Source organism: Bufo bufo, chromosome 6 (assembly GCF_905171765.1).
Source record: "Bufo bufo chromosome 6, aBufBuf1.1, whole genome shotgun sequence".
In the NCBI taxonomy this organism is placed as follows: domain Eukaryota; kingdom Metazoa; phylum Chordata; class Amphibia; order Anura; family Bufonidae; genus Bufo; species Bufo bufo.
In genome coordinates, this window is record NC_053394.1 from 372,539,291 (window position 1) to 372,560,552 (window position 21,262).

At 44.1% G+C, this 21,262-nt stretch overlaps 1 protein-coding gene across 1 annotated transcript; it reads right to left on the reverse strand.

The window, feature by feature from the left end:
* Positions 1–2,428: 2,428 nt before the first annotated feature.
* LOC121005900 lies at positions 2,429–20,518 on the reverse strand. Its single transcript, XM_040438715.1, has 6 exons — positions 20,387–20,518; positions 17,637–17,727; positions 13,911–13,954; positions 9,144–9,276; positions 7,619–7,789; positions 2,429–3,484 (listed from the first exon to the last, which is right to left on the reverse strand). Exons 2-6 carry the CDS (start codon positions 17,703–17,705, stop codon positions 2,771–2,773), a joined length of 1,131 nt encoding a protein of 376 aa, XP_040294649.1. The 5' UTR covers positions 17,706–17,727; positions 20,387–20,518; the 3' UTR covers positions 2,429–2,770.
* Between the last annotated feature and the right edge of the window lie 744 nt (positions 20,519–21,262).

Consider the following 21,262-nt stretch of genomic DNA (forward strand, 5'->3'; position numbering starts at 1 on the left):
TGGTTTGGGAAACATTTACCTAAGGCTGAGTTCACACGTCAGTTATTTGGTCAGTTATTTCCATCAGTTATTGTGAACCAAAGCCAGGTACGGGTCAAAAACACAGAACAGGAGGACATCTTTCCATTATACCTTATCCCTGTGTAGGCTTTAATACTGGTTTTGGCTCACCATAACTGATGGAAATAATTGACCAAATAACTGAAGTGTGAACCTAATATGTATAGCCAACTTAAAGCGAAATAAAGATTTCTCTGCTGCCTTTTTTTTTGTCATCTGTGGCTGTTTTCCTTCTTTCCTAAACAGACAAGGCTGACAACAGAAGAGTGACGTGAGATACAATACCAGCATGCACATAGACACATCATCAATAAATCTTAACTACGCACCAAACGATATTAATGATCCTAAAAACAAAAAGATTTATCAGCTAGGAAAATAATGTCAAATTTTTAAGGCCCCTATTCACATAAGAGTAAAGTCGCCCTAACCTGTCAATTTCGGTTGGACCGGCCAACTGTCTTTTATATATGGTTGTGTGCCGACTCTCCCTTTACAAATGACGTCGGGGAAAGAATTTTCGGGCTGTTGGATTTCAACATGCAAGATCCTTTGTTTTATGGGAGACAAGCTGCCAACAACACGTGTCTGACAGCAACTAAGCTTCTCTCCCCAATGCACATGCATGCCTGGCCAAACCAAGCAAGTATATGTGCTGGGAGGAACGGTTGTCGCTTAAACAAGCGTTCGTCCGACAGCTATTGAAGCTGTATGGTACGTCTACATGGGATGGATGCACTGCGTAAAATCTTCCCTGTGTAGCCATACCCTTAGGCTTCCATCAGCTTTCCAGAGGGGGTCTCAAGTAGGAGGCCTATCCAAAAGTGGACAAGACTATTAACTCTATCATTTCAGTTTTGTTTCTGGAAAAGTGATTAAAAACTGACCGAGAGGCACCTACACTGTAAAAGTATTGTTCTGCTCTTGCTCTGACTTTTCCTTACTATAGAAAATAAAATTTATCAGTGCAACAGAAATTCGTAGGATAGGTGATAGCTGGAGGTCCGACTGCTGGGACTTCCACCATTGATGAGGGTCCTCCACCCGGAGTGAATAGAGCATTCACGTCTATGGCACTGGCGCAGATAGCCAAGCAATCATTTTCTCAATGTAATTGTTTTGTTAGCATTACAAACTAATAACGTAATCTTCAATAATGTAACTTAGACGAGAAACAGCGCGGCGGCTACATGTCCCTCATTCTAGTGTGAAATCCATCACAAAGCTTTCACCAATCTATCAACTGGTGCAACGAATGCAATACGAGTGCGGGCAGTTGCAGTCCAGCTGCTGTAGCCCATTGAACCACATCTGGGAACAACTTGAATCATCAAGAGTCCAAGGCACTTTGTATTCCAGAGACATACAGAGGCCTCATGCACAGTACACTATGGTAGGGAGTTAAGCTGGTTATACACATTTAGATTAATGTTGTCCGAACCCACCCATTTTGGTGGGACCAGCCATCCTTCAAATGTATATAGGAGCCTCCCAACTCTTACCCATCGTTAGATATTGGATAGGAGAGAGGGATCGAACAGTTGGATTTCAACATGCTTGATCCCTTAGTTCTTGGCAAGATGAGCTGCCGTCTGAGGTGCCTGGCAGCAGCCTATCCCCTCTTTTCATTCAGAACACATGCATCCTTGGCACGTGTGCATGTGTACCCCGCATTGGGAAGAATGTAATCTATGGCCAGCTTTAAGTTAGCCACAGTAATTGGTATTTTTTAGAACAATACACAGGCCTCATATAAACAGTTACTACCAAAAATTGTTCTATGTAGAACTTGATTTACAACCATGTTGAGGGTGAACATTAGGAGTATACACTGGGAAAATCTCCCGGTGTACGTAGCCCGGTACGTGTTTAGTATTTCATGACAGTCAATGGCAAATCGATGCAACTGTAGACAAATACAGCTACATATACAGTATCTGGGGCATACGATGAGCGGTAGGTCTCAAATTGTTCTGCCGAATGTACACCTTGGAAAAGATCAGATCGCTGCAGAGTGATTCTAACCATGTACACCCAGTTTAAATTGATCAAAGTCAAGTTGCGTGATCCGTAAAGACAGATGCACGTCATCGGCCAATAATTGGACATCTGGATTCTGTTACTGATCACGTTCTGAAGATCATATGAACTCAGGAAGGTCATCTCATCACAGATTTCCTCACAGAAGGTCATGAGCACCAACATCGATTACACAGATTACAGTTATATTTATATATGTATGTATATATTGTATACGGTATATATACACACACACTTTACTGCAAATATACCCACATACAGAGAGAGAGAGTGTGTGTGTGTGTGTGTGTGTGTATATATATATATATATATATATATATATATATACACATTTCCCCACTTGTATTAAGCACATGATCCGGGAAAAATACACTTATGTACGTGGCCAAGCTAGGTTTAATCATGACAAGGCTGACCATACACATGAAATAACTGTTGGGCGATTTGGCAAATTGGACGCCTATACACATGCATACTTGGCTTGTGGGCGGTTTATCTGCCCAAGAAGAAAAGGATCAGGTAATTGAAATCCAGCTGCCCGATCCTTATCTTGCTTATGGGCCGTCTGATTCCACAGAAATGAGCAAATTCAGACAACATAAATTTAATGTGTATGGGCAGCTTAATATATAGCATTTTATAGGTTACAGAGAACACCTGAGACAATACTTTAAAGTGAGTAAGAAGGTGTGAAGAACTTCCATTCTTCTGAGTTGAGCTTAAACCTGCGAGATTTAAGGAGCTCTCTGACTTTTCTTTTCTTTTCATCCTCATACTCTTCTTTAAACTTATTCTCTATTTCCTCCCTATTCATCAGTTTTTCCCCATTTTTCCCTACGATACATATGTTATTCCTAATGTCTTTGTCTATCTGCAGCAGCTTGTTGATCGACTCATTTTCAGCACAGTTTCCGTACGGCCATGGTTCTTCATAGTCGTGTACTTGGTGTTCTGGGTCGTACTCCACATCATACATTTTGTTACATTTTGTACAGGGAGGGATTTTCTTATAGCTCCCTAGTTTTGGTATGTACCTATAGGCGCTACATTGCACTTTTTCTGGGAACGTTATAGCTGGACCCTTTCCCTCACAACTCACTGCATACGAGACGGCCTTGTCCCACACATGCAAGGCAGATAGAGCAATCATTATATGTCTTTGGGGCATTCCTTTACAGGACACTGAGGCTCCATAAGCCTTCTTGAGGACCTCTGCATTGTTGGAGTCTTTAACACAGCAGTATGAGATCACAGTAGCTAAGGCAAATTCGTTGACAGTGGGTTTGTTTCCATCCCCATCATCAATCTTCCACAGTGATTTATTGACATCTGCCAATAGCTTCATGAATACATCTGGATCTTCTGGGTTTAGATGTTCAATCATCTACAACAAGAAAAGTCAAGAAAAGAACATACTTTTATCAGAAAGATCCATCTTTGTCATACATGCATAATAGGTAAGGGGGGCCATAGTCTCATACTGAGAACTGGATAATGGATAGAGATTCCCCAACACCTTAGGCTACTTTCACACTGGCGTTTTGGCTTTCCGTTTGTGAGATCCGTTCAGGGCTGTCACAACCGGTCCAAAACGGATCAGTTTTGGCCTAATGCATTCTGAATGGAAAAGCATCCGCTCAGAATGCATCAGTTTGCCTCCGTTCCGTCTCCATTCTGCTTCGGAGGCGGACACCAAAACGCTCCTTGCAGCATTTTGGTGTCCGTCTGACACACAATGTAAGTCAATGGGGACAGATCCGTTTTCTATGACACAATCTGGCACAATATAAAACGGATCCGTCTTGAACACCATTGAAAGTCAATTGAGGACGGATCCGTCTTGGCTATGTTAAAGATAATACAAACTGATCCGTTCTAAACGGATGCAGAAGTTTGTATTATCTGAACGGATCCGTCTGTGCAGATCCATGATGGATCCACAGCAAACGCAAGTGTGAAAGTAGCCATAGAAGGTTTGGTTGAACTAGACTGACACAGTAGAACCGGAAGCTGCCTTACTGAGCATAGGTATCTGAGACATCCCCTAAGCTTAGCTTTGGTTAAAGGGGTTGTTTCACAAAAATTATTCTACAGTTTTCAAACCAGCACCTGGATCTGAATACTTTTGTAATTACATGTAATATTTTTTTTTTGGATGGCCACTAAGTTATTCAATGAAATCTACTTGTATAGTGGCACCTGTAATTTCTCTGTCCACCTCACTGAGGTGGACGCACATGCTCAGTTCCATCCTTCAACTGCCACGAGCTGTAACAGAAAAGACACTCCCCCTGAACTTCTAGATTGAAATAAATCTAGCAGAACAATTGGAGCAATGAAAGGGGAGATCTTTGGATGAATGTGAGGTACAGGGCTGGTTCTAGCTTTGTTAGAAATAGATTTACATGTACTATATGAATTGAAGGGCAGTGAGTGAAGACTCTGGGAGCAACGAGGTGCAACTGCACCTTAGGTGCTTATTTGCATATTATAAAACATCAATTTCCTTAAGAATGCGGGCACCTAGGAAGATGGGACCCGGACCATTATTATGAGGTATGTCATTTAGGACAGAACCCCTTTGATTAAAATGGTTTGTATTAGAGTAGAAGAACACGGCTGTTCTCTTCCAGAAGGTGTAAGGGTACAGCCACATAGTCAGGTTTTCTAATGCAGATTTGGAAGTCAAAATCAGGAGTGGATCATGAAAGCAGAGAAAGTATAAAGGACAGAGACGACTTCTCCTGTTTTTTTTATTCACTCCTTGGCTTCCAAAGACTGCGTTAGGAAACCTGACGTTGTGCCCGTACCCTAAGACTAGAGAGCAGCATCAATAAGGGTGCCTTCACACACAGCAGATTTTGTTGCAAAAATTTTCCGCAATCGGAAATCAGTGCCATTTACCTGAAGGAGACTAAAAGAAATCCATGTGCTTGCCACCAAAACAACCCCATTCAGATGAATGGACCTGATTTTCAGTTGCAGAAATCTCTCCAACAAAATCTAGTGTGTGAAGGCACCTTAAAGATATCCAACAGAAAAAAAGGCATAAAAGTGACCATCAGGTGGATTTCTGTGGTTCCAAACCTTCTCTGAGTTTTGTAGAAAGGGTTCTGACTACAAATGGGCAAAGTTTAGAAAAATTAGATTCAGCAGCTTTGCAAGAAATTTGATTTGTTACGACTTAATTTGTCACGAATCTCTATAAATCAGGTATACCCAGGCCACTCTGCCATAGGGTACGGCCGTGCTGCGGGCGGTGAAGAACCACACGGCCAATTAGCCTGTAGCTGCCTTTCATTTAGTAATGTACTCCACACTGTATAGTCCTTCTTCATTGTTAATGGCCATGTGGCACCTTTAAACAGGGGCTGTTGCTGGTGTGGGTTTTGGCTGGTATGATGGGGGCACAATAGGCATATTATCGCTGTTCTTGCCTGCAATCTCCTGCAGGTTATCTGACAGTGAACACAGAATATTAGTCAGCTCTGGCATACCCACTTCTCCAACCCCAGCCCTACAGGTGGGAGCCCCTCTTCTGCCATCTGCTTTTCCTCCTTTTCCACATCATCTAATATCGATGAGAATATGTCATCAGGAACATCCAGCTTCTCTCTCTGCATCTTGATGACTTTTCTAGGACATGGAGACTTTGAAGCATGATTTGGAAGAAGTAAAGCCAGCAAAAGATGAGGATGGTCACCATTAAGACCTGGCTCTTCTAAGGGGTGCAGACTGGATGGTATTGGTTGGCACGCTGGCACCAGAATAAAAAAAGGCTTCCATCTTAATGGTATTGAATTACATATCTTAGTTTACGGCTGATGTAGGAATAAATAAAACTGTTTTAAGCAACATGAGCGCTTGCCACGTCTCTCCCTAAGCTCAGCTTACAGGACAGCGGCGGAGACCGCGCGGGATGAGGGTTTTATAGGGATGGCTATCTGCGGATTGGCAGGCTGCATGGCATCATGGGTGATCTTGCTTTCCCAGGCTTGTCTTGTCCACAATTAATTTCGCTTTGTAACACGTGAAGCCGCCATTTTAGGAAAACCTGATTTGTTACCATGAAGCGCAAGTAAATTGGTATTCGTTGCTAATCGAAGTTTCCCTAAACTTTGAACTGAATTCCACTTTGAATGCTTCGCTCAACACTAGTTCTGACATTTGGTATCATGCAAAACACATTAGAAGCATTTTCTTGTAGTTTTGTAGTCTTGTATTAGCTTAAACAGCTTCATTTTTTTTTTTTAAGTCATACTCTTACAGATCCCCCACCATTCCAGTTCAGATGCTTTCTGGCCCCCCTGCCAGTCTTTACTTACCATCCCCTCTTGACATAGGACATGTGACCATTCAGCCAGTCACTGGCCACAGCGGTGATTTGGTTCAATCAGTGATTGGCTGAGCAGTAGCATTTCTGTGTTAAGAGGTACCAGGAAGTGGATACCAACTGGGAACCAGGGGGGCAGTTGGGGACCACCAAGTTATTCTGCCCCCCTTTTTTTTTTTTTACTCTCATTTAAACCACTTTTTAACAGGCATATCCACCTTTGCAGCAAATCCTTATTGCACCAATGCAATGTTTTTGAAGTGTTTGAAGCTGTCGTAGATTTGTCTTTATTTACTCTAGAAAACTGGCGTAAATGAAGATAAATGTATCAGGCCCACTGGTCCCGTCCCGTCCTCACCCTTGCCAGGCCCCCTTTTTGGAAACTCACAAGGGCAGTGTAGAAATGCCACCAGGGTTAGACTGGGAACCAAACTGATAGGGGGCAGGGCGACACAAGTAGGCAGTGCCAACACAAGTAGATGGGGCCGACACAAGTAGGCAGGGTCAGCAATACCATAGTGCAGAACAAAATACCGCTCCAGCACAACTAAGTACCACAATGCAGCACCACATACTGCCCCAGAAGCTGTCCTTCTGTGGTGGCCATCAAAAGCTGCATGTTCAGTCCTCCTCCAGTTGTCTCTAATTAAGATATGGAGCCATCAGCTTCCATGCCACGCTGCAGTATTCAACCGTATCACTGTTCTGAGGACAGGGCATCTGCAGCCACTGACCAGGTACATGAGTACCTGATGCTCCCAGCATTAATTACCACTGAGAGTATTAGAGCATTAAGATCATTAAGTACTCGGCCAGTGGCAGTAAGGAGGGCGTGGGCAGCCCCCTGGGCATCGGCCCACCAGGATATTTCTCTGTGGGGTTTATGGCCAGTCCACCTCTTAATGCCACTTGCGACACTTGTCTCAATGGTGTTAAAAAGTTGCAAATACAGGGTTTTTACACCAGAAAACAGGTATAGGGAGATAATAAATCTCTCCCATAATATTAGAAGATTTTTTATTCAGATTACTTGCAAATTTTTCCATTTTTAGATGCATTGGAGAAATGATAAAATGATCAGAGAAGTGGACATAGCTTTTAATGGACACTCTCTCTTCATCTGGCACTGGTTGTAATTCTGTAAAATGAACATCTAAGGCTATGTAGTAAAAGGAGGACACTTACATATTCCAGGAGAATGGAGTATGGGGTGTACGAAGGGAGATGAGTGTTGTACTCGCTGAAAGGCTTTGGGAACTGACTTCTAAATCCTTCAGTCTGTCGTTCAGGAAGGAATTCATCTGGTGATATGGGTGGTTTGTTGATATGTCCAAAAAAGAAGATGGAATGTAGGACCTGGAGAGAGAGGACACTTAGATATATTTATACTGACCATAGCCTCATGATAGGTCACCAATATCTACTTGGGTCTCTTCAATGCTTATATTGATCTACCTGCAAAGCATACATTTAGTAGCAGAGGTGCAGTATTCAAACTTGCTGTTACGGCAGTGGGTGTTGCACAACGGTGTTAACCAACAGTTGTTCTTCTGGATCGCCTCACTAGTCTTCTTCTGAGTATTTTTTCTTCTGGATTCTTGACCTCTGATTTGTATCTTGATCTTTTCCTGAATTGGACCTTGACATTTCTTCCTGGTTTTTAGCCTGGCTTGGTATTGTATTGTATTTGTCTATTTCTGATTTCTACTGTCTGCTCTCTTGGTATTGACTGCTCTGGTTCTGACTCTGATTTACGGTTCCTGATTCGGCTTAGTTTTATCTCTCTTGGGCTGATCTGGCTTGTCTGTTTCAGTCTTATTCCTGTTTCCGAGGCTGCTGATCTGTCACTAGTTTATGATTTACTATTTTATTATTTATTAGTTTATTATCCCCCTGGCCTTCCCTTCTGTATTCACCCCTGCACTTATTCAGAAAGGACTGTTGACCAGTTGTGGGCCGCTGTCTAGGGTGGATTGTGCAAGAGACAGTGGTAGTTCAGGGTACACTGCTCCCTACAATGACACCCATGTAATAAACAATAAAGCTCTGTGACCCCTTTAAACAGCTGATCAGTGGTGGCACGGTGAGGTGGGCCCCAATTGATCATAACTAGTAAAACCCCTTTAACTAGCACTCATATACCTTCTTTGACCAGTAAGTGATAGTATATCTTATCGATATGCCATCAATTACTATAGTGGGAAAGCCTCTTTACTTTTCAGGGTCTATGGTTCCCCCAAAGCAGAAAGCCACAAACAAAAAGAGGCTTGTATGGACCATGTAATACCTCAATGGTTAGGCACTAGAATACTACATCGGATTGGTTGCGGCATCCCTGGTAAAACCAGCTTTTTTCCTCACATAAGGCCTGCGGATCACCATAGATTCAGACCCAAGACCCCGGCAAACAGTTGGTTTTACCAGAGAAAGCTGCCGCCAGTCTGACATTTTCTCTACAGGAAAAATGTAGTATTAAACATAGTATAGTGATCTCATGTATAAGAAAAAAAGATAAAAATTCAGCTGTTGACTATATCAACCTATCAAATCACACTTATCCCTTTCTAACATGCACTGGTAATATGAAAACTGCAATCCAATTTTTTTTAAGAAAGCTGCAAGAACAATTTTTTTCCTTTTTTTAATAAATGTGTCTAATGATATCTAGATGAAGGTTAGTATTTTTTTGACCATTAATATAGACACATACCCGTTCCATGTAGTGCCGCGCCTCTTCCTCAGAAGCCTCTGTCTTGTTGAGCAGTTTTTTAAAGGTCACAATGAAGGCGTTTCCACTTTTCACTATTCTTTTTTTATTTTTTTCAGCAATCTGTCCAAATTTTCTGTAGGAGACAATCCATATTGTAGATCACGGTGACTCTTGTGAGATGTCTGTTATACATACAGTTGGACAATTATTAGGAACAATGGGGGTCATTTAGACCGGCGTTTTAGACGTTGAAGGTGGATCCCCTGGAGTAACTTCAGCAGATCCACCGCCGCTTCTTATCTGTCTTACATTTAGACCTTCTTCTACAACTGAAACTGGTAGAAAATGGTAAATGAGTCCGGTGCGCCACAATCTGCACCTGAAATACGCCTGATATAGGTGTATTTCAGCTTCATAAATTACCCCCAATGTTCCTACGAACACTTGTTCCTTACATGTGTGCCACTGATCACCACAAACGGAGCAAAATACTCATTCGTCGCATGATCCATAGCTTATGCAGTGCATTGTGTAAAAGTTTAAGGGGTTTTCCGACATTTTAATACTGATGACCTATCCTCTAGAAAGGTCATCAGGATCTGATCGGTGGGGTCCAACAACCAGGACACCTGCCGAACAGCTGTTTGAGAAGGCACCGGTGCTTCTGTGAGTGCCGCAGCCTGCTCCAGCTATTCTTAGGCCAGTGATGACACGTTCATCGGTCACGTGGCCTAGAGACACAGCTCAGCATCCATAGACGCGAAGACGCTGGTGCCTTCTCAAAACAGCTGATCAGCGGGGGTCCTCGGTGTCGGACCCCCACTGATCAAGTACTGATTACCTATTGTCAGTATTGGGCCCATGGCTGTGAAGGCAATGCACACTGCAGCGCCATGGGTCCCAGCTGTGGCCTACCTCGCCAACGGAGCAGGCGCCCACCGGCATACCGCCGTATCCGCCCTCAGTTCCCGTCTTGTGCGCCTCTCCCTTAATTATAGAGGAGGAGAGCGTGCTTCCTGATTTCTTTCCCCGCCTCGGGGTTACTGGTATTTAGGGCGACTTCACCATGAAGCCCCCAAGCATGGTTGTTAATACCTGTTAACCTCTGCTGAAGCTTCCTGCTCCTCTGCCCTCCTGTGTACTGATCTTTTGCCAATTAACCCTGATCTATCCTGCCTGCCTGTCTCCAGCCTTGACCCCTGCATTGCCTGACTACGATTCTGCCTGCTGTCATCTGTAAGTTCATCTGGACCTCTGACCTTGCCTGACTACGAGTCCGTCTGACCCTGTATACCGTATTACTCTGAACTTTGTTTTGCCTTTGTATCAAGTGACTTTTGTCTACTTTCTGCCAGTAAAGAACATCTGTTCCCTTACTCTGCCTCTGTTGGACTCTGTACACACTCCTGCAGTTAGCTGCTTTCTGTGTGACTGGTGTAAACACCGGTGTCCTGACTTTGGGAGTCAGCAGTCAGCAATATTGGGCTAATTCCTAGTCCACTATCAGCTAAGGCTACTTTCACACTTGCGGCAGGACGGATCCGACAGGCTGTTCACCCTGTCGGAACCGTCCTTCCGCTATTTCGCCGGACCGCCACTCCGTCCCCATTGACTATAATGGGGACGGGGGCGGAGCTCCGGCGCAGCACGGCAGTGCCGAGAGCCGCCGGACTAAAAAGTCGGACATGCAGGACTTTTAGTCCGGCGGCCTTTCGCCGTGCACTGCCGTGCTGTGCCAGAGCTCCGCCCCCATCCCCATTATAGTCAATGGGGACGGAGCGGCGGTCGGGCGGCACGGCGAAATAGCGGAAGGACGGATCCGACATGGTGAACAGCCTGTCGGATCCGTCCTGCCGCAAGTGTGAAAGTACCCTAACCTAGAGCATTCACATCCTCCGGTCCTGACAACTATCCAGAGGATAGATCATCAGTATTAAAATGTCGGGAAACCATTTTAAAATCACTCCCTTTCCCCATTATACATACAAAACTAGTTAACCCTGAAATGGAAATAAACTAAACAAAATGACTTAATAGCCGTTTGTTTGTTTTTTTCTGTTGAGTCGCCTCCCAAAAATTTAGTAAAATGTAGTCACATAGATACACCCTAAAAAAGTATCAATAAAAACTACAGATTGTCCCACAATAAAAAAGCTCTTACACAACTCTGTAGACGGAAATATAAAGAAAGTTGAGGATGTCAGAATATGGCAATGCAACAAAGTTTTTTTCATTTTTTATAAAAAAAACTAAAACTATACATATTTGGTATCGCTGTAATCATACTGGCCCACTGAATAAAGTTAACGTCTCACTTTTACCGTATAGTGAATGCTGTAAAAACAAACCCGTAAAACAATGGCACAATATTAATTGGTGCCATTAGAAAGTACAATTGGTCCTGCAAAAAACAAACCTACGGCTATGTGAATGGAAAAATAAAAAAGTTATGGCTCTTGATTTCAAAATGTGCAGCATGTCAATTATGTTTGCGGTTTTAGCTGCGGTGACATCTGCAGCAAAACCACATCAAGTCCACACCAAAATCTGCAACTAGACATTGCAGTTTTTGGTGCGAATATGCTGCAGAAACATGCATAAATCCCCACGGAGTTCACCCGCACCAGTGTGCAGATTCATATTGCCTGAACCGTGGGTAATATAAAATCATGACAGGCTTTATGGTTACAAACAGCTATTGGTCAGTGTGATTACAGCTATACCAAAATTATATAGTTTAAGTTTTACCACTTTTGCACAGTATAACCCATTTTTTTAGGTGTTTTTTGTCTCCATATTCTGAAAGCTAGAACATTTTTACTTTCTCGTCAATGGAGCAGGTCAGCCTGTAGTTGTCATTTGTATCATTTTGGGGTACTTACAAATTTTTGATCACTTTTTACTCTATTTTGTTCGGAGGCTAGTTGAACAAAAACTGCAACTTTACCATTCCAGATAACAATAGATAACATGATAACTTGGGCAAGTGGTTATGGACATAGAAATACCAAATTTTTTTCCCCACTGATAAAATGACGACTTTTGTGTTTTTTTTACACTACAAAACTTTTTTTTATAATATTTATTAGTTCTATGGGAATTGCATATGAGATCCTTTAATCTTTATACTTTGCATAATACACTGCAGTCCTTATGACTGCCTGTCACTATGCTAGTGTCCTCTGGCAGGGTCCAATATATTTGGAAGCCATTGTCATAACATCCCATCCGTCACCCCACAATCGCGCTGCACGATACTAATGAGGTGACAGAGGTAGCCCCCTCCCTCTATCTAACTGCTTAAATGCAATGATCACCACTGACTGAGACAACTAATTGGTTAAACCACCAGGATTGCAGCTAGATTCTATGGAGCAGAACTCCATGTGCCACCAGCCTTGAACCCCAAAGAGCTAACACCAATAGATAGGTGAAGAGAATACAATGTGAAAATACCTATCTTGCTGATCATGCTCCTCGAATAACTGGAAATATTTGGTCTTACTCACCCTTCAAGATGCCAAGTGTCTGGTGGGCAGTGAAGACTACCCCCCCCCCCCCCAAGCCCTTTCTGTCCACTATTGAGTGACAGCCAGGGGCATTGCTAGGGTAAAACATTCGGCGCCTAGGCCTTGGATGTTTTGTCCCATGCCCCGAATGTACTGCCTACCAGATAGATACAACTGTATTGTCCTCCTCAGGATGGCAATACAATTAAATCTAATGCACTGGAATAGCTGAAGGACCTGTGATGACATCAGAGTCCATGTGATCAGTGCAAAAGGCAGTGGTTGAGGACCTGCGATGATGTCACCATCATGTGACCAGTGCAGGAGAGGATGGAGCTCAGCAGTGAAGGCGAGATCCTGGGAAAGAAGCTGTAAGTCAGCGGTAAGTGAAGGGATAGATTCTCAGTGTGAGAGGCAGAGCAATGCTGGGAGTTGTTGTTATTTAACTGGGACTGTATGTTATGGCTGAAGCGAGGGATGTTATTTAAATGGGACTGTATGTTGGAGTGGGGTGGTGTGATGTTATTTACATGGGCGAGCATTATAACAGTAGGGAGCCGTATAAATACTGGGGGCACTATAGGGGCATTTTAAATCTAGTGGACATTAGGCGTTCTTATTACTACCGGGGGCTCTATAGGAGTGACTTATAGATCTGCCTTATTTCTACTAAGAGCACTGTGGGGGCCTTATTACTACTGAGGGGTCTGTAGAGAGCTTTATTACCACTGGGGGAACAATAAGTGGCCTTATTTCTACTGGGGGCTCTGTGAGGGCATTATTAATACTGGAGGGCTCTTCTACTAATGGAGGCACTCTTGTGGAGCATTTTCACGGTTGGGGACACTGTATGGGGCAGTATTACTAATAAGGGCATTCTAGAAGGAAATAACTATTGGTGGGACTTGGAGGAGCACTATTACTATGGGGAAGGGGGGAACTATCTATATGGCACTAATTTTTCCTCAGGATAGTATTTGGGGGTATTGGGGAGCACAGCGAGCAGTAGGATTTAATTTTTCTTATTATGCGACGAGCATGATCATCAATATAGGCATCTTTATGCTGTATTTTGGTCTATTAGGGTGGTAGCGCTTCAAAACAGGGGATGGGTAGCTCTTACTGCTAGGATTTCCTTCACCCAGGGCACAAATGTAGTTGCCTGTCCTAGCCCTGTGTCTAAATACCCTGGCAGGGTATATCCGGGTACATGTCCCATCCTCCCATTACCAGTGCCCCGTATATAAAGAAAACTTACCCTCTCTTTCTCAATTTCTCTTCAGCACTCAAATTATTATTCTGCTATAATGGGGAAAAAATGAAAGACATAAAAAAATTGCAATGAAGGTGTGTATTTGTCTGCAATACACTTCCTAAATACTGTGCACCAATGGTCTGGCCAAATTGTAACATTAGGATCAAACGTCTTGCAGCTGCTTTTTCCAGTGGGGGTTTGCATTTTTATATATTTACAATGTATGTATTCCCTATATAAGGGCCTGGTGACCTATACAGAGCAAATTCTATGGACTGCCCTTAAAGAGGACCTTTCACCTATTCTTACCCTATGAACTAAGTATACAGCCATGTGGAGCGGCGCCCGGGGATCTCACTGCACTTACTATTATCCCCAGGCGCCGCTCCGTTCTGCCGCTATGCCCTCCGGTATCTCCGTTCCCTAAGTTATAGTAGGCGGAGATACCAGTCCCTAAGTTATGGTAGGCGGAGTCTGCCCTAGCGCTGGCCAATCGCAGCGCAGAGCTCACAGCCTGTGAGGTTATTTTCTCCCAGGCTGTGAGCTCTGCAATGCGATTGGCCAGCGCTAGGGCAGACTCCGCCTACCATAACTTAGGGAACGGAGATACCGGAGGGCATAGCAGGAGAACGGAGCGGCGCCTGGGGATAATAGTAAGTGCAGTGAGATCCCCGGGCGCCGCTCCACATGGCTGTATACTTAGTTCATAGAGTAAGAATAGGTGAAAGGTCCTCTTTAAATGGGCTGGTCCATGAAGACAACTCCATTAAATGAAGCTACTGTAGGTCTGGCTTCCCTCACCCCCTACAATCAGCTGTGTTTGAGGGGAAACCTCATATAGACATACATTGTAACAACACATACAGTCGAGTCACATTATTAGGACCACCAGATAATACAAGAGTGACCGCCACGTGCAGCACAGACACCTGCTAGATGGGCTGAGAGTGACTCCGTAAGGTCCTGCTAGATTATCACAGGTATTTGGAGCCATGCCGTCTGCAGTGCATCCCCTAGCTGCTGGAGGGGATGAGGATCCATACAGCGAACACGACCATCGAGGTGGCCCCATAGATGCTCAATTGGGTCTTAGTCTGGGGAATTAGGGGACCAAGGTAGTACTTTGAAGTCTTGGTCATGCTTTTCCAACCAATGTTGGACATTTCTAGCCATGTGAGATATCACATTGTTTTGCTGAATGATTCCATTTTCCCTAGGGTAGACAATCAGCATTTATGGGTTTACGTGATCTGCAAGGATGGATTTATACCCAAATCGGTTTAGAGTAGAGTTGTTGCGATACCAAATTTTTGATTCGGTTTCGATACCATGAAAAAGTATTGCGATACTCGATACCATTCGATACCACGCGAAAAAAATAAACAAAAAAAGCCACGTGCATTCCTCATTTTTAAAAATGGCGAATCGCGCAGTTTTTATTTTATTTTTTCTGTTCCGGCATTCACCACCTAGATTTTTTTTTTATATTTTAATAGTTTGGACTTTTCTGACGTGGCGATGTAATATGTTTATTTATATATTTTATATGTGAAATTGGGAAAAGGGGGGTGATTTATACTTCATATTTTAGTGTTTTTTTTTTTTTTCACTTTTTATTTAATAACTATTTCCCCCCTTAGGGGCTAGAACCTGGGATCTTTCATCCCTTTTCCTATTCACCCTGATAGATCTCTATCAGGGTGAATAGGACTCCACACTGTCCCTGCTGCTCTGTGCTTTGTGCACACAGCATCAGGGATGTTACCATGGCAACCAGGGCTTCTGTAGCTTCCTGGCTGCCATGGTAACCGATCGGAGCCCCAGGCTTACACAGCTGGGGCTCCGATCAGAAGCTGCCACTGCACCACCAATGAGGGGGAGTGGAGAGGTCCCTGTGGCCACTGCCACCAATGATTTTAATACTGGAGGGTTGAGAGGGGCCGGCGCACTGTGCCACCAATGATTTTAATGGGATGGGGGGATTGAGGGGGGGGGGGGGGGGCACACTGCACCACCAATGATTTTACCCCTTTATACAGGAGGCGGGTACTAGCAGATCAGCGGCAGTTAACTGCCGCTGATCGCAGCTCCCTGTCAGGGGCAGGGTGCCGGCAATGCGATTCTGCTGCCGGCACCCGCCTCCTGTATGTGTTAAAGACTGACTACTGTATATGAGTCCAGACTTTCACTATTAGGCCACACAGAGCGGCGCCCAGCGATGTCTCAGCACTCACCATTTAGTCCTGGGCGCCGCTCCGTTCGCCCGCAGTGCCCCATTACTGTCTCCTCTCCTGCTCCACATGCTGCTGATTACTATCGGAGCGATGGGAGGAGACATCAGCTTCACTAGTGGGCGTTCCTTCTCCCTGGCTGTAGCGCTGTCCAATCGCAGCGCAGGGAAAAGGAACGCCCACTAGTGAAGCTGATGTCTCCTCCCATCGCTCCGATAGTAATCCTATCATTGGTGGCGCAGTGCGCCCGCCCCTCCTCCGCCCCCTCTCTTCTCATTGCCGCCCCTCCTCCGCCCCTCTCTTCTCATTGCTGCCCCTCCTCCACCCCCTCTCTTCTCATTGCCGCCCCTCTCTTCTCATTGCCGCCCCTCCTCCGCCCCTCTCTTCTCATTGCCGCCCCTCCTCCGCCCCTCTCTTCTCATTGGTGGCAGCGGCAGCAGCAGCAGCACAGGGGGAGGGAGGACAGCTTCCTTCTCCCCGTGCTGCTGAGAGAGAACATGAGCGCGCCGATAGCAGCGCGCTCATGTTCGGAGATACTAGACTGCGCAGAAGCGCAGCCCAGTATCGAAAAAACGGAAATCCCGGTATCGTATCGATACCGGGACAAAAGTATCGATTGGGTATCGAAATTTCGATACCCGCAACAACCCTAGTTTAGAGTGCCTTCTGCATGGATGAGTGGCCCTGAGAATGCCATGAAAACTTTCCCCAGACCATAATGTTGTCACCATCAGCTTGTGTTCTTCCAGCAATGGTTGCAGGGGGTTTGTTCTCCGATGTTTCTTGTCTGGCACGTCAACGTCCATCCGTTTGATGAAGCAGAAAACGTGACTCATCGGAGAAGACAACCCTCTGCCAGTCAGCGGAGGTACACTTCCAAACTGCAGTGAAAATTGAAGCCATTTCTGCCATTACAACTTTGTTAACAAAGGTGCAGTGACCATCCATCTGCTTCTGAGCCCCATACACAGTAGGGTTCAATGAACTGTTGTGTCGTCTGGTAGCCCCTGGCTCATTTTGGCAGTGAGCTGCTCCACTGTAGGATGTCGGTCCGCCCTTGTGCACCTTCATAGCCAATGTTCGCCTCACATCAGTGGTGCTCTGCAGTTTTCACGTCGCTTATTGACAATGGTGCCATTTGTCCACTCATGATACACTTTCACCACAGCACGAGAACAGTTTACAAACTGCGCAGTGTCAGAAATACCACCACCCTTGGCCCGAAAGCCAATAATTATCCCTTTTGCAACTCTGATAAATCGTCCCTTTTACAGCAATGAGGGATCTATGTGCAGGCAGCCTATCACACACCTTATATACCCGCCGAGCCAGGTCACCACATGGGACTACACGCTGCTAACATCAAAAGTAGGAAGTGGGCAAAATAATGTGACTTGACTGTTTATATATAAGGACATCAATATTATACATTATAGTAAATTATTAAAATCACATAACATAATCATACAACTTTTGGTCAATAGGAGGCACTACTTACATTATCAGGTTGGTTCTGATTTGACTCCTCACTATCCATAGGAGGAGGCTCTGTATCACTTCTTTCCATGGTGGTGTACCACTGGTTACTCCTGGTGAAGAAAAACAGGATACGGTAGTATGAATATAGGATACCTTCACATAATTCATGGAATATATACAGTAAGTTATGGCCCTTTAATTCCCAGAACAAACAAAAGCTTAATTTCCTGAAGTGCCACCATGACGTAACTGTACATCACGGACCAACTTGTACGCATGACCTTCTTGACCAGACACATTTTTTATTTTTTTAGTACATACTTTAAAATACATGACGTATTTCCATTCGGTTACTGTATTTGAATAATTTTTGCATTTTTTGGGACTTTATTTTGATGAAATGTTCACATTTTTCAATTTTTGCTTTATTAATGCAAAGTGCATGTAAAATCTATATTTTTTCCATTTCAGTAGTTCTGGATATATAGGTTACAGTCGCCGGGGCAGGGCTAGAATCTGCTATGTGGGCTAGTAGAGGTGTTTATCTTTTTTGTGTGTCCTTCCCCCTTACTCAAGATCATAAAATACCTTTGGGGGCATAATAACATTACATATTATTATTATTGCTGTTATTATTGCTGAATTTTGCTGTAGTTGGGGCTGACATATTAGCGCCACTTACAGGAGAAATACAGTCCTGGGAGGTTTCAACAAGGTTGTCCAGGCTCACTGCAGAGCTTATCTGGGTCTATGAAGACATGATCACTAGGACGGGAATGAAGCTCCCAGATTTATATACACAGTGCTCATTGAGTGCTGTGTATACAATGATGGAGAAGGCAGGGATGGGGAAAAGCCATCTCTGCCTTCTCTATGGGGAGCCTGACTGTCACTCGCATCTCCCTGCTCCTGCACAGTCTCCGTACAACTGCTAACTCTGCCGATACGTTCATAGATGTCTTTGTAGAATTAAATGTAGACCAGCCAGATGTATATAGTCAGCAGGCAGTTCACAAGTGGTTAAAGAGGTTTTCTATTACTTTGATGCCTTAAGGCCCCTTTACACTCTTCCAGAGGTTCGGTAAGCTTATTGGTAATGAGCGTTCATACAAACGGTCAAAGATGGCACGATTACCCAATAAATGAGCGAAATGCTCGTTCATCAGGTAATAGGATCGTTGGTGCGCACACCTAAATCATCATTTGCCGGCAGCAGATTGTGACGTCTAAACAGCCACTGCTGCCGGCAAACAATAGGGCTCATTCAGACGGCCGTATGTTTTTTTGCGGTCCGTAACAATGCAAATCCGTTTTTTTGCAGACAGTTCAGTCTGTCCGCAAAAAACAGAATGTATGTTTTAGTGTTTAAGTATGTCTTCCGTTTTTTGCTGATCCATAGACTTGAATGGGCCAACGGAGCCGAGTTTTACTGACAAACATAGAACATTATCTATATATTTTTGCGGAACAGCGGATGTGGGCAGCACACGGTGTGATGTCCTCATCTTTTGCGGTCCCATTGAAATAAATGGGTCCGCACCCATTGCGCAAAAATGCGGAACGGGTACGGAACAAAGCATACAGCCGTCTGAATGAGCCCTAATTCTGTATGGGCGATGGCATTAGTGCTCACCCCTCCCCATACTGTGAAGCAGATTGCTGCATGTAAATGTAGAGGTCTCCTCCACTGATGAGCAGGAGGTTGTTGGGAAGGAACGCTTCCTTCCAGACAATCACTTGCTACATTGGGCCACGTAAGGCTACTTTCACACTAGCGTTGTTTGAATCCGGCGTTCAATTCCGACACCGGAACTGCCCGCCGGATCCGGAAAAACGTGTCAAAACTGATTACATTTGAATCCTGATCAGGATTTTTATCACAATGAAAAAATGCATTGGAAAAAACGGATCCGCCATTTATGGACTTAAACTTTTTTTTCAAATTTTTCGGGTTTAACATGCAAAAGCCGGATCCGGTTTGACTGAACACACAGCGCCGGATCCGGCGTTAATGCAAGTCAATGGGAAAAAGACCGGATCCGGCGTTCAGTCAAAGTGTTCAGGATTTTTAGCCGGAGGTAAAAATACAACATGCTACGGTTTTCTGAAAAGCCTGATCAGTCAAAAAGACTGAACTGAAGACATCCTGATGCATCCTGGACGGATTACTCTCCATTCAGAATGCATTCGGATAAAACTGATCAGTTCTAGGACGGAACTCAGCGCCGGAAAAGAAAAACGCTAGTGTGAAAGTACCGTAAAGCAGCCTTTAGGAAAGGTCATCAATATCAGCAAAAATAATTTCTTTTTTCCATGACGTTTCATCGTGCAAATATAGGAAAAGCATTAAAAACCAATATTTCATATTGCTGTAACTGTACCAACCTGTAGAATAAAACTATATCAAAACTTTTATCACATGATAAACTGCACTATATTTAAAATTCCAAATGAATTCATTACGCTAAGCACATAAAAGAACATAAACAGAAAAATAAATACTATGGCTGTCTGAATGCAAAGATGAAAAAATTAGAAACATTTCTACGGGTGTGAAGCTAAAATAGGCTTTGAACTTTAGGGGTTAAGCTAAAAGTTGATATTCAAGTGGGCAGACTTAACAATACCAAACAAGACCACTAAAGGACCCGGTAGCTCTATTTGTGGTCATACCCCTTGAAAACAATTCTCAGCAGAACTTTTATGTAAATGTTTTTAAGAAGGCGCTAAAGACATTTTTGCCCGAATGCTGCTTGTTATGTCCCTTACCTTCACTCTAGTCTACAAGCCTCCGGTCCACCGGTATTCCTTTCAGACACTCCGGGCTGATGCCAGTGAATAAATGCACTTTTAGTGAAATGGAAACTGAACCTCTAGGAGGGAGGGAGGGAGGGATCGCACGAGAAGTGGAAGCTGAAACAGGAAGAGCAAGTCCTATTTACTCACTGTACATCCCAACCAAACCGACGTCACAGGGAGAAGCCTATACCTACCAATGACTTGTGTAGGGGATTTCCGTGTCTTCATAGACAATTCTAGACTTTTTCACACTCGATATTGTTGCAAAGTGCAGACCTTTCCAGTATGCTGTTTGTTTTTTATGGAGCCTGGATTAGTTAGGGGTACTTTCACACTAGCGTTTTTCTTTTCCAGCACTGAGTTCCGTCCTAGAGGTTCTATACCGGAAAAGAACTGATAATTCTGAATGGAGAGCAATCCGTCCAGGATGCATCAGGATGTCTTCAGTTCAGTCTTTTTGACTGATCAGGACAGAGATAAAACCGCAGCATGCTACAGTTTTATCTCCTGCCAAAAAAAACTGAAGACTTGCCTGAATGCCGGATTCGGCATTTTTTTCCATAGGAATGTATTAGTGCCGGATCCGGCATTTAAAATACCGGAATGCTGGATCTGTCCTTCCGGTCTGCGCATGTGCAGACCGAAAAAAAGGTGAAAAAAATAAATGCCGGATCTGTTTTTCCGGATGACACCGGAAAGACAGATCCGGCATTTGAATGCATTTGTAAGATGGATAAGGATCCTGATCAGTCTTACAAACGCCATCAGTTTTCATACGTTTTGACGGATCCGGCAGGCAGTTCCGGCGACGGAACTACCTGCCGGATCACTCTGCCACAAGTGTGA

Bases quoted from the DNA above. Each gene is read 5' to 3' on its own strand.
- LOC121005900 (XM_040438715.1), bottom strand. From the start codon at position 17,705: ATGGAAAGAAGTGATACAGAGCCTCCTCCTATGGATAGTGAGGAGTCA. The intron at 13,955-17,636 runs GTAAGTAGTGCC...TCCCCATTATAG, and splicing joins ATCAGAACCAACCTGATAAT to CAGAATAATAATTTGAGTGC. The intron at 9,277-13,910 runs GTAAGTTTTCTT...TGTCTCCTACAG, and splicing joins GAGAAATTGAGAAAGAGAGG to AAAATTTGGACAGATTGCTG.